The 14,135-nt window shown below is 43.5% G+C and overlaps 1 protein-coding gene across 1 annotated transcript in view; it reads left to right on the forward strand.

Annotated features, from left to right (window-relative positions):
- Nucleotides 1-9,395, forward strand: part of LOC120048906 (vascular endothelial growth factor receptor 3-like) — a 45,209-nt gene extending 35,814 nt beyond the window's left edge. The window contains exons 5-9 of the mRNA XM_038995223.1: nt 796-935; nt 1,680-1,851; nt 2,183-2,300; nt 3,999-4,177; nt 9,208-9,395. Of these exons, the coding sequence (XP_038851151.1) occupies nt 796-935; nt 1,680-1,851; nt 2,183-2,300; nt 3,999-4,177; nt 9,208-9,395 (797 nt within the window). The remainder of the gene's footprint in view (nt 1-795; nt 936-1,679; nt 1,852-2,182; nt 2,301-3,998; nt 4,178-9,207) is intronic.
- The last annotated feature ends 4,740 nt before the right edge of the window (nt 9,396-14,135 follow it).

Consider the following 14,135-nt stretch of genomic DNA (forward strand, 5'->3'; position numbering starts at 1 on the left):
GCTAGCCCCCACCCAGTACAGATACAGTATCACCTTCATACAGATGCTAGCTAGCTAGCTCCCACCCAGTACAGATACAGTATCACCTTCATACAGATGCTAGCTAGCTAGCTCCCACCCAGTACAGATACAGTATCACCTTCATACAGATGCTAGCTAGCTAGCCCCCACCCAGTACAGATACAGTATCACCTTCATACAGCATCACACAGTTTTTAAGATTCCACATTTTTTTCAATGAGAGCAGAGAGCCACAAATTGAGTTTCACAATTAGAGAGATCTTGCTTGAGTGCTGAGAGTCTTAAAGTTCTCCTACTGACAGGTGAAAGGACTGGTTTAATTCCGTTTGGTTTCCCCTATCAAGTCTTCACAGATTAGGTGACGACAGTTTGAAAGGTGGACATTTCAACAGATTAGCTCAGGCTCGAGTCGACAGAGCTAGCCCACTCCAGCCAAAGACAACGGCTCTGCCCTTAGGTTTCTTCAAATATTTAGTTCAACACCCCTTCCTCACTTATTAGAAATAATCACTGATCTCCAATGACTGGATAGGTGTAAAACTATGCAACTTTCAATGACCCGACGTTGGTAGATAGGTCATTTTCTTCAAGTGATTACTTCAAGGAAGAGAGAAAGGAAGGACGTGAGTTAAAAAGTAATGGAACGGTGCCAGGGGCCCAGGGACATGGTGTGGGTCCAGCCAAAGAGACTCAACTTCTCTGGGCCAGCTCTGTTTGTCAGTGTGGTGGTGTCATATTGACCTCTCTCACCACTTCCCCCCACCCTCCCGACAGGAAGTCAGGTTTACGACTTCAAGCTCTATCCAGAGGACTCGGTGGAGCTGTTCATGGAGGAAGCCCTGACGCTCAACTGTACCGCCACTGTAGAGTTCAACACGCTCGTCGAGTTCCAGTGGTCCTATCCTGGAAAACAGGTACGGTAGTAAAAAAAAGAGTAGTTTACACACTTTACGAAGATCCAGGTAAATGATGAGGGAAAACGTACATTTGAATAGAACAGAACCTATGGCAAGCGATCAGTTTCGCTGCAGTTCGGATCAAGCTAATTCACTGAATTATGTCTCATTTTATGTAGCTTGGAGGAACTAGGTTAATAGATGGATATATGTGTATGGAATGTCTTGTTTATGTCTTTACATTTCTGTCTCTCTCTAACCCCCTCTCTCTCTCTCTCTCAATTCAATTCAATTATCTTTCTCTCTCTATCCCTCTCTCTATTCCCCTCTCTCTCTCTTTCCCTCTCTCTCTTTCTCTCTCTCTCTCTCTCTCTCTCTCTCTCTCTCTCTCTCTCTCTCTCTCCCTCTCTCTCTTTCTCTCTCTCTCCCTCTCTCTCTCTCTCTCCCTCTCTCTCTTTCTCTCTCTCTCTCTCTCTCTCTCCCTCCCTCTCTCTCTCTCTCTCAATTCAATTCAATTATCTTTCTCTCTCTATCCCTCTCTCTATCCCCCTCTCTCTCTCTCTTTCCCTCTCTCTCTTTCTCTCTCTCTCTCTCTCTCTCTCTCTCTCTCTCTCTCTCTCTCTCTCCCTCTCTCTCTCTCTCTCTCTCCCTCTCTCTCTTTCCCTCTCTGTCTTTCCCTCTCTCTCTTTCCCTCTCTCTCTATCCCTCTCTCTCTCTTTCTATCCCTATCCCTCTCTCTCTTTCCCTCTCTCCCACCTCTAGATGAACAATACAGTGGGCATAGTGCACAAGCGTAATTCTCTCTCTCGGTTCACGGAGGCAGTCAGCATCCTAACCATCCAAAGCGTCAACGTCACTGACACCGGCACTTACACCTGCTCTGCCATCAGCATGGACAAAAAAATGGATCTGGCAACGCAAGTCATAGTGTATGGTAAGAACTATGTTTGAAACCCGGGCCATTTGTGCGCCACAAGACTGTGTTAGCCTGCTGAGCTAAAGCCTCGGTAATAAAATACCTTTCCTAAGTCTTCCTGTCTCTGGCAAGGTTTCCTATTACGCAAGTATGTTTCACCAAACCTCCTCTTTGCCCTCCTATGTTTGTGTGTGTGTGTGTGTGTGTGTGTGTGTGTGTGTGTGTGTGTGTGTGTGTGTGTGTGTGTGTGTGTGTGTGTGTGTGTGTGTGTGTGTGTGTGTGTGTGTGTGTGTGTGTGTGTGTGTGTGTGTGTGTCTGTGTCTGTGTCTGTGTCTGTGTCCTGTTGCAGAGAAGCCATTCATCAGCCTAGACTACAGGAGCGGGCCGGTCATCGAGGCAACATTAGGACAGAAGTCCTTTAAACTGTTAGTCAATGTGTCAGCATACCCAAGACCTGACATACAGTGGTAAGACCATCTGGCATTGTTGACTATCTGCCATGGAACATTAACTATCTGATATGGAACATGAACTATCTGCCATGGAACATTAACTATCTGATATGGAACATTAACTATCTGCCATGGAACATTAACTATCTGACATGGAACATGAACTATCTGCCATGGAACATTAACTATCTGCCATGGAACATTAACTATCTGCCATGGAACATTAACTATCTGCCATGGAACATTAACTATCTGATATGGAACATTAACTATCTGCCATGGAACATTAACTATCTGCCATGGAACATTAACTATCTGCCATGGAACATGAACTATCTGATATGGAACATTAACTATCTGATATGGAACATTAACTATCTGCCATGGAACATGAACTATCTGATATGGAACATTAACTATCTGATATGGAACATTAACTATCTGATATGGAACATTAACTATCTGCCATGGAACATTAACTATCTGCCATGGAACATTAACTATCTGATATGGAACATTAACTATCTGCCATGGAACATTAACTATCTGATTTGGAACATTAACTATCTGGTATGGAACATTAACTATCTGCCATGGAACATTAACTATCTGATATGGAACATTAACTATCTGATATGGAACATTAACTATCTGATATGGAACATTAACTATCTGCCATGGAACATTAACTATCTGATATGGAACAATAACTATCTGCCATGGAACTTTAACTATCTGATATGGAACATTAACTATCTGGTATGGAACATTAACTATCTGCCATGGAACATTAACTATCTGACGTGGAACATTAACTATCTGCCATGGAACATTAACTATCTGCCATGGGACATTAACTATCTGCCATGGAACATTAACTATCTGATATGGAACATTAACTATCTGATATGGAACATTAACTATCTGATATGGAACATTAACTATCTGATATGGAACATTAACTATCTGCCATGGAACATTAACTATCTGATATGGAACATTAACTATCTGCCATGGAACATTAACTATCTGATATGGAACATGAACTATCTGACATGGAACAATAACTATCTGCCATGGAACATTAACTATCTGACATGGAACATTAACTATCTGATATGGAACATTAACTATCTGCCATGGAACATTAACTATCTGATATGGAACATTAACTATCTGATATGGAACATTAACTATCTGATATGGAACATTAACTATCTGCCATGGAACATTAACTATCTGATATGGAACATTAACTATCTGATATGGAACATTAACTATCTGATATGGAACATTAACTATCTGCCATGGAACATTAACTATCTGATATGGAACATTAACTATCTGGTATGGAACATTAGCTATCTGATATGGAACATTAACTATCTGATATGGAACATTAACTATCTGCCATGGAACATTAACTATCTGATATTGAATATTTATCTTCATAATGTTGTGACTTTGTTGCGAGGGCGCCCTCTAAATTCATCTTTCAGAACTAGGTTTGCTGCTGGAGAAAAGCGTGCTGACATTCTGTTTAGCCAATCAGCTAGCTAGCTATTTTGCTGCAGTTAGCTATTCTAGCTTGCTGAAATTGATCAGACAATTCCCAAAGCGTACCCTGTTTCTGATGCATGTATTTTATAATACTTATTTGCTACAATACCTTGCTATATCAAGTTCAACTTTGTGTTCCTTTTTGTCTCTCAGGTATAAAGGTGATAAGTTGATCAGCCGTCGTCCAGAGTTCAACAGGATGCGTCTCCATCAGCACTATAACTTAGAGATCAGAGACGTCCACCCTGAGGATGCTGGGAACTACACCGTCCTCCTCAAGAACACCGCCTCCTTGCTGGAGAGGAGACTCACCATCACACTCATCGTCAACGGTAACCATCCCCATAACCATCACACTCATCGTCAACGGTAACTATCACCATAACACTCATCGCCAACGGTAACCATCCCCATAACACTCATTGTCAACGGTAACTACAGTTGAAGTCGGAAGTTAACATACACTTATGTTGGAGTCATTAAAAATTGTTTTTCAACCACTCCACAAATTTCTTGGTAACAAACTATAGTTTTGGCAATTCGGTTAGGATCGACTTTGTGCATGACACAAGTAATTTTTCCAACAATTGTTTAAATTTCACTGTATCACAATTCCAGTGGGTCAAAAGTTTACATACACTAAGTTGACTGTGCCTTTGAACAGCTTGGAAAATTCCAGACAATTATGTCATAGCTTTAGAAGCTTCTGATAGGCTAATTGACATAATTTGAGTCAATTGGAGTTGTACCTGTGAATGTATTTCAAGGCCTACCTTCAAACTCAGTGCCTCTTTGCTTGACATCATGGGAAATTCAAAAGAAATCATCCAAGTCCTCAGAAAAAAGAATTGTAGACCTCCACAAGTCTGGTTCATCCTTGGGAGCAATTTCCAAACACCTGAAGGTACCACGTTCATCTGTACAAACAATAGTACGCAAGTATAAACACCATGGGACCACGCAGCCATCATACCGCTCAGGAAGGAGACGCGTTCTGTCTCCTAGAGATGAACGTTCTTTGGTGCGAAAAGTGCAAATCAATCCCAGAACAACAGCAAAGGACCTTGTGAAGATGCTGGAGGAAACAGGTACAAAAGTATCTATATCCACAGTAAAACGAGTCCTATATCGACATAACCTGAAAGGCCGCTCAGCAAGGAAGAAGCCACTGCTGCAAAACCTCCATAAAAAAAGCCAGACTATGGTTTGCAACTGCACTTGGGGACAAAGATCATATTTTTTGGAGAAATGTCCTCTGGTCTGATGAAACAAAAATAAAACTGTTTGGCCATAATGATCATCGTTATGTTTGGAGGAAAAAGGGGGAGGCTTGCAAGCCGAAGAACACCATCCCAACCGTGAAGCACAGGGGTGGCAGCATCATGTTGTGGGGGTGCTTTGCTGCAGGAGGGACTGGTGCACTTCACAAAATAGATGGCATCATGAGGAAGTAAAATTATGTGGATATATTGAAACATCTCAAGACATCAGTCAGGAAGTTAAAGCTTGGTCGCAAATGGGTCTTCCAAATGGACAATGACCCCAAGCATACTTCCAAAGTTGTGACAAAATGGCTAAAGGATATCAAAGTCAAGGTATTGGAGTGGCCATCACAAAGCCCTGACCTCAATCCAATAGAAGATGTGTGGGCAGAACTGAAAAAGCATGTGCGAGCAAGGAGGCCTACAAACCTGACTCAGTTACACCAGCTCTGTCAGGAGGAATGGGCCAAAATTCACCCAACTTATTGTGGGAAGCTTGTGTAAGGCTACCCAAAATGTTTGACCCAAGTTAAACAATTTAAAGGCAATGCTACCAAATACGAATTGAGTGTATGTAAACTTCTGACCCACTGGGAATGTGATGAAAGAAATAAAAGATGAAATAAATAATTCTCTCAACTAATATTCTGACATTTCACATTCTTAAAATAAAGTGGTGATCCTAACTGACCTAAGACAGGGCATTTTTACTAGGATTAAATGTCAAGAATTTTGAAAAACTGAGTTTAAATGTATTTGGCCAAGGTGTATGTAAACTTCTGACTTCAACTTTATAACTATTACACACATTGTCAACGGTAACCATCCCCATAACACGCATCGTAACGGTAACCATCCCCATAACACTCATCGTAACTGTAACTATCCCCATAACACGCATCGTAACGGTAACCATCCCCATAACACTCATCGCCAACGGTAACCATCCCCATAACACTCATCGTAACTGTAACCATCCTCATAACACTCATCGCCAACGGTAACCATCCCCATAACACTCATCGTAACGGTAACCATCCCCATAACACTCATCGTAACGGTAACCATCCCCATAACACTCATTGTCAACGGTAACCATGCCCATAATACTCATCGTAACGGTAACCATCCCCATAACACTCATCGTAACGGTAACCATCCCCATAACACTCATTGTAACGGTAACTATCCCCATAACCCTCATCGTAACGGTAACCATCCCCATAACACTCATCGTAACGGTAACCATCCCCATAACACTCAATGTAACGGTAACCATCGCCATAACACTCAGCGTAACGGTAACCATCCCCATAACACTCATCGTAACGGTAACCATCCCCATAACACTCAGCGTAACGGTAACCATCGCCATAACACTCATCGTCAACGGTAACCATCCCCATAACACTCATCGTAACGGTAACCATCCCCATAACACTCATCGTAACGGTAACCATCCCCATAACACGCATCGTAACGGTAACCATCCCCATAACACTCATCGTAACGGTAACCATCCCCATAACACTCATCGTAACGGTAACTATCCCCATAACACTCAACGTAACGGTAACCATCCCCATAACACTCATCGTAACGGTAACTATCCCCATAACACTCAACGTAACGTTAACTATCCCCATAACACTCATCGTAACGGTAACTATCCCCATAACACTCATCGTAACGGTAACCATCCCCATAACACTCATCGTAACGGTAACCATCCCCATAACACTCATTGTAACGGTAACTATCCCCATAACACTCAGCGTAACGGTAACCATCCCCATAACACTCATCGTAACGGTAACCATCCCCATAACACTCAACGTAACGGTAACTATCCCCGTAACACTCATCGTAACGGTAACTATCCCCATAACACTCATCGTAACTGTAACTATCCCCATAACACTCATCGTAACGGTAACCATCACCGTAACACTCAATGTAACGGTAACCATCCCCATAACACTCATCGTAACGGTAACCATCGCCATAACACTCATCGTAACGGTAACCATCCCCATAACACTCATCGTAACGGTAACCATCCCCATAACACTCATTGTAATGGTAACCATCCCCATAACACTCAATGTAACGGTAACCATCCCCATAACACTCATCGTAACGGTAACCATCCCCATAACACTCATCGTAACGGTAACTATCCCCATAACACTCATCGTAACGGTAACCATCCCCATAACACTCATCGTAACGGTAACTATCCCCATAACCCTCATCGTAACGGTAACCATCCCCATAACACTCATCGTAACGGTAACTATCCCCATAACCCTCATCGTAACGGTAACCATCCCCATAACACTCATCGTAACGGTAACCATCCCCATAACACTCATCGTAACGGTAACCATCCCCATAACACTCATCGTAACGGTAACTATCCCCATAACACTCAACGTAACGGTAACCATCCCCATAACACTCATTGTAACGGTAACTATCCCCATAACACTCAACGTAACGGTAACCATCCCCATAACACTCATCGTAACGGTAACCATCCCCATAACACTCATCGTAACAGTAACTATCCCCATAACACTCATCGTAACGGTAACCACCCCCATAACACTCATCGTAACGGTAACCATCCCCATAACACTCATCGTAACGGTAACTATCCCCATAACTCTCATCGTAACGGTAACTATCCCCATAACACTCAGCGTAACGGTAACCATCCCCATAACACTCAGCGTAACGGTAACCATCCCCATAACACTCATCGTAACGGTAACCATCCCCGTAACACTCATCGTAACGGTAACCATCCCCATAACACTCATCGTAATGGTAACCGTCCCCATAAAACTCATCGCCAACGGTAACCATCCCCATAACACTCATCGTAACGGTAACCATCCCCATAACACTCATCGTAACGGTAACCATCCCCATAACACTCATTGTAACGGTAACCATCCCCATAACACTCATCGTAATGGTAACCATCCCCATAAAACTCATCGCCAACGGTAACCATCCCCATAACACTCATCGTAACGGTAACCATCCCCATAACACTCATCGTAATGGTAACCATCCCCATAACACTCATCGTAACGGTAACCATCCCCATAACACTCAACGTAACGGTAACTATCCCCATAACACTCATCGCCAACGGTAACTATCCCCATAACACTCATCGCCAACGGTAACCATCCCCATAACACTCAACGTAACGGTAACTATCCCCATAACACTCATCGTAACGGTAACCATCCCCGTAACACTCATCGTAACGGTAACCATCCCCATAACACTCATCGTAACGGTAACCATCCCCATAACACTCATCGTAACGGTAACCATCCCCGTAACACTCATCGTAACGGTAACCATCCCCATAACACTCATCGTAACGGTAACCATCCCCGTAACACTCATCGTAACGGTAACCATCCCCATAACACTCATCGTAACGGTAACCATCCCCATAACACTCATCGTAACGGTAACCATCCCCATAACACTCATCGTAACGGTAACCATCCCCATAACACTCATCGTAACGGTAACCATCCCCATAACACTCTCTGCGGTGTAGTTGAACACACACACACTCTCTGCGGTGTAGTTGAACACAAACACACTCTTGGAGGTGTAGTTGAACACAAACACACTCATCGCTGGTGTAGTTGAACACAAACACACTCTCGGCGGTGTAGTTGAACACAAACACACTCTCGGCGGTGTAGTTGAACGCACACACACTCTCAGTGGTGTAGTTGAACACACTCTCAGTGGTGTAGTTGAACACACTCTCAGTGGTTAATTTGAACACACACACACTCTTGGCGGTATAGTTGAACACACACACTCTTGGCGGTGTAGTTGAACACACACACTCTCAGTGGTGTAGTTGAACACACACACACTCTCAGCTGTGTATTTGAACAGACACACACTCTAGTTGCCACGTTCAATAAATCAAATGGAATATTCCCAAAAGGTTCAAGCTTCAAGCTAAATCAAGTCTTTGTAAATATTAGATTTATGTACTTGACCATGGTCTGAAACCCTGATTAGAGTCTCCCCCGTCATTCTATCCCCCCCAGTTCCCCCTCAGATCCATGAGAAGGAAATAGCGACACCCTCTAACCCGTATAGTCGTGGCAGCAGACAGACCCTCACATGTACAGGGTACGGACTCCCCGCCCCCAACATCACCTGGCAGTGGAGGGCATGGAGCCCCTGTGGCCTCAACAGCACCCAACGCCTGGAAGACAAACATCCACACCTGTAAGACACACCCACACCTGTAAAACACACCCACACCTGTAAAACACACCAACAACCATAACCATCACCATCCCACCATCGTCAACGGTAACTATCACCATAACACTCATCGACAACGGTAACTATCACCATAACACTCATCGTCAACGGTAACTATCACCATAACACTCACTGTCAACGGTAACCATCACCATCATACTCATCGTCAACGGTAACTATCACCATAACACTCACCATCACACTCATCGTCAACGTAACCATCACCTTAACACTCACCATCACACTCATCGTCAACGGTAACCATCACCTTAACACTCACCATAACACTCATCGTCAACTGTAACCATCACCATAACACTCATTGTCAACGGTAACCATCACCATCATACTCATCGTCAACGGTAACTATCACCATAACACTCACCATCACACTCATCGTCAACGTAACCATCACCTTAACACTCACCATAACACTCATCGTCAACTGTAACCATCACCATAACACTCATTGTCAACGGTAACCATCACCATCATACTCATCGTCAACGGTAACTATCACCATAACACTCACCATCACACTCATCGTCAACGTAACCATCACCTTAACACTCACCATCACACTCATCGTCAACGGTAACCATCCCCATAACCATCACCATCATACTCATCGTCAACGGTAACTATCACCATAACACTCACCATCACACTCATCGTCAACGGTAACCATCACCTTAACACTCACCATAACACTCATCGTCAACTGTAACCATCACCATAACACACATCGTCAACGGTAACTATCACCTTAACACTCACCATCACCCTCATCGTCAACGTAACCATCACCTTAACACTCACCATCACACTCATCGTCAACGGTAACCATCCTCATAACCATCACCATCACACTCATCGTCAACGGTAACTATCACCATAACACTCACCATCACACTCATCGTCAACGTAACCATCACCTTAACACTCACCATCAACGGTAACCATCCCCATAACCATCACCATCATACTCATCGTCAACGGTAACTATCACCATAACACTCATCGTGTGTGATGATAAATGTAACAAATAAACAAACAACAAGAAACATTTACAAATAAACACCTGTTGCATAGAAGTTTCACCATCAAACTATTTTCAGTGGTGTAGTTGAACACACTCTCAGTGGTGTATTTGAACACACTCTCAGTGGTGTTGTTGAACACACTCTCAGTGGTGTAGTTGAACACACTCTCAGCTGTGTATTTGAACACACTCTCAGTGGTGTTGTTGAACACACTCTCAGTGGTGTAGTTGAACACACTCTCAGTGGTGTTGTTGAACACACTCTCAGTGGTGTTGTTGAACACACTCTCATTGGTGTATTTGAACACACTCTCAGTGGTGTTGTTGAACACACTCTCAGTGGTGTAGTTGAACACACTCTCAGTGGTGTATTTGAACACACTCTCAGTGGTGTAGTTGAACACACTCTCAGTGGTGTTGTTGAACACACTCTCAGCGGTGTTGTTGAACACACTCTCAGTGGTGTAGTTGAACACACTCTCAGTGGTGTAGTTGAACACACTCTCAGTGGTGTTGTTGAACACACTCTCAGTGGTGTTGTTGAACACACTCTCAGTGGTGTTGTTGAACACACTCTCAGTGGTGTAGTTGAACACACTCTCATTGGTGTATTTGAACACACTCTCAGTGGTGTAGTTGAACACTCTCAGCGGTGTAGTTGAACACTCTCAGCGGTGTAGTTGAACACTCTCAGCGGTGTAGTTGAACACTCTCAGCGGTGTAGTTGAACACTCTCAGTGGTGTAGTTGAACACTCTCAGTGGTGTAGTTGAACACTCTCAGTGGTGTAGTTGAACACTCTCAGCGGTGTAGTTGAACACACTCTCAGTGGTGTTGTTGAACACACTCTCAGTGGTGTTGTTGAACACACTCTCAGTGGTGTAGTTGAACACACTCTCAGCGGTGTTGTTGAACACACTCTCAGCGGTGTAGTTGAACACACTCTCAGCGGTGTAGTTGAACACACTCTCAGTGGTGTTGTTGAACACACTCTCAGTGGTGTTGTTGAACACACTCTCAGTGGTGTAGTTGAACACACTCTCATTGGTGTAGTTGAACACACTCTCAGTGGTGTAGTTGAACACACTCTCAGTGGTGTAGTTGAACACACTCTCAGCGGTGTAGTTGAACACTCAGTGGTGTAGTTGAACACTCTCAGTGGTGTAGTTGAACACTCTCAGTGGTGTAGTTGAACACTCAGTGGTGTAGCTGGACACTCTCAGTGGTGTAGTTGAACACTCTCAGTGGTGTAGTTGAACACACTCTCAGTGGTGTAGTTGAACACACTCTCAGTGGTGTTGTGAACACACTTACCATGTATGTCGTCTTTAAACCATGAAGCCACTTCCTGTTGACCTGTCTGTCTCTTTAAACCATGAAGCCACTTCCTGTTGACCATGTCTGTCTCTTTAAACCATGAAGTCTTTCCTGTGACCATGTCTTCTCTTTAAACCATGAAGCCTCTTCCTGTTGACCATGTCTGTCTCTTTAAACCATGAAGCCTACTTCCTGTGACCATGTCTGTCTCTTTAAACCATGAAGTCCACTTCCTTGACCATGTCTGTCTCTTTAAACCATGAAGCCTCTTTGACCATGTCGTCTCTTTAAACCATGAAGCTTTCCTTGACCATCTTCTCTTTAAACCTGAAGCCTCTTCCCTCCTGACCATGTCTGTCTCTTTAAACCATGAAGCTCTTCCTGTTGACCATGTCTGTCTCTTTAAACCATGAAGTCTTTCCTGTTGACCATGTCTGTCTCTTTAAACCATTGAAGCCACTTCCTGTTGACCATGTCTGTCTCTTTAAACCTGAAGTCCTCTCCTCCTGACCATGTCTGTCTCTTTAAACATGAAGCCATTCCTGTTGACCATGTCTGTCTCTTTAAACCATGAAGTCACTTCCTGTTGACCATGTCTGTCTCTTTAAACCATGAAGCCACTTCCTTTGACCATGTCTGTCTCTTAAACCATGAAGTCTTGCCTCCTGACCATGTCTGTCTCTTTAAACCATGAATTCACTTCCTGTTGACCTGTCTGTCTCTTTAAACCATGAAGCCACTTCCTGTTGACCATGTCTGTCTCTTTAAACCATGAGTCTTTCCTGTTGACCATGTTGGTCTCTTAAACCATGAAGCCCACTTCCTGTTGACCATGTCTGTCTCTTTAAACACAGAGCACTTCCTGTGACCATGTCTGTCTCTTTAAACATGAAGCCTCTTCCTGTGACTGCTTATCATGTCTGTCTCTTTAAACCATGAAGCCACTTCCTCCTGACCATGTCTGTCTCTTTAAACCATGAAGCCTCTTCCTGCTGACCATGTCTGTCTCTTTAAACCATGAAGCCACTTCCTGTTGACCATGTCTGTCTCTTTAAACCATGAAGTCTGTTCCTGTTGACCATGTCTGTCTCTTTAAACCATGAAGCCACTTCCTGTTGACCATGTCTGTCTCTTTAAACCATGAAGCCTCTTCCTGCTGACCATGTCTGTCTCTTTAAACCATGAAGCCACTTCCTGTTGACCATGTCTGTCTCTTTAAAACCATGAAGTCCTTCCCTGTTGACCATGTCTGTCTCTTAAACCATGAAGCCACTTCCTGTTGACCATGTCTGTCTCTTTAAACCATGAAGTCCTCTTCCTGCCTGACCATGTCTGTCTCTTTAAACCATGAAGTCACTTCCTGTTGACCATGTCTGTCTCTTTAACCATGAAGTCTCTTCCTCCTGACCATGTCTGTCTCTTTAAACCATGAGAGCCCTTCCTGTTGACCATGTCTGTCTCTTTAAACCATGAAGTCTGTTCCTGTTGACCATGTCTGTCTCTTTAAACCATGAAGCCACTTCCTGTTGACCATGTCTGTCTCTTTAAACCATGAAGCCCTCTTCCTGTTGACCATGTCTGTCTCTTTAAACCATGAAGTCTCTTCCTGTTGACCATGTCTGTCTCTTTAACCATGAAGCCTCTCTCTGTTGACCATGTTGTCTCTTTAAACCATGAAGCCACTTCCTTGTTGACCATGTCTGTCTCTTTAAACCATGAAGCCTTCCTGTTGACACATGTCTGTCTCTTTAAACATAGCCACTTCCTGCTGACCATGTCTGTCTCTTTAAACCATGAAGTCTCTTCCTGTTGACCATGTCTGTACTCTTTAAACCATGAAGTCTGTTCCTTTTGACCATGTCTGTCTCTTTAAACCATGAAGTCTGTCCTGTTGACCATGTCTGTCTCTTTAAACCATGAAGTCTCTTCCTGTTGACCATGTCTGTCTCTTTAAACATGAAGCCACTTTCCTGTTGACCATGTCTGTCTCTTTAAACATGAGTCTGTTCCTGTTGACCATGTCTGTCTCTTTAAACCATGAAGCCACTTCCTGTTGACCATGTCTGTCTCTTTAAACCATGAAGTCGTTCCTGTGACCATGTCTGTCTCTTTAAACCATGAAGCCACTTCCTGTTTGACCATGTCTGTCTCTTTAAACCATGAAGTCTTCCTGTTGACCATGTCTGTCTCTTTAAACCATGAAGCCACTTCTGTTGTGACCATGTCTGTCTCTTTAAACCATGAAGCCACTTCCTGTTGACCATGTCTGTCTCTTTAAACCATGAAGCCTCTTCCTGTTGACCATGTCTGTCTCTTTAAACCATGAAGTTCTCCTCTGTTGCCCATG

This window comes from Salvelinus namaycush, chromosome 5, assembly GCF_016432855.1.
Source record: "Salvelinus namaycush isolate Seneca chromosome 5, SaNama_1.0, whole genome shotgun sequence".
Lineage (NCBI taxonomy): Eukaryota > Metazoa > Chordata > Actinopteri > Salmoniformes > Salmonidae > Salvelinus > Salvelinus namaycush.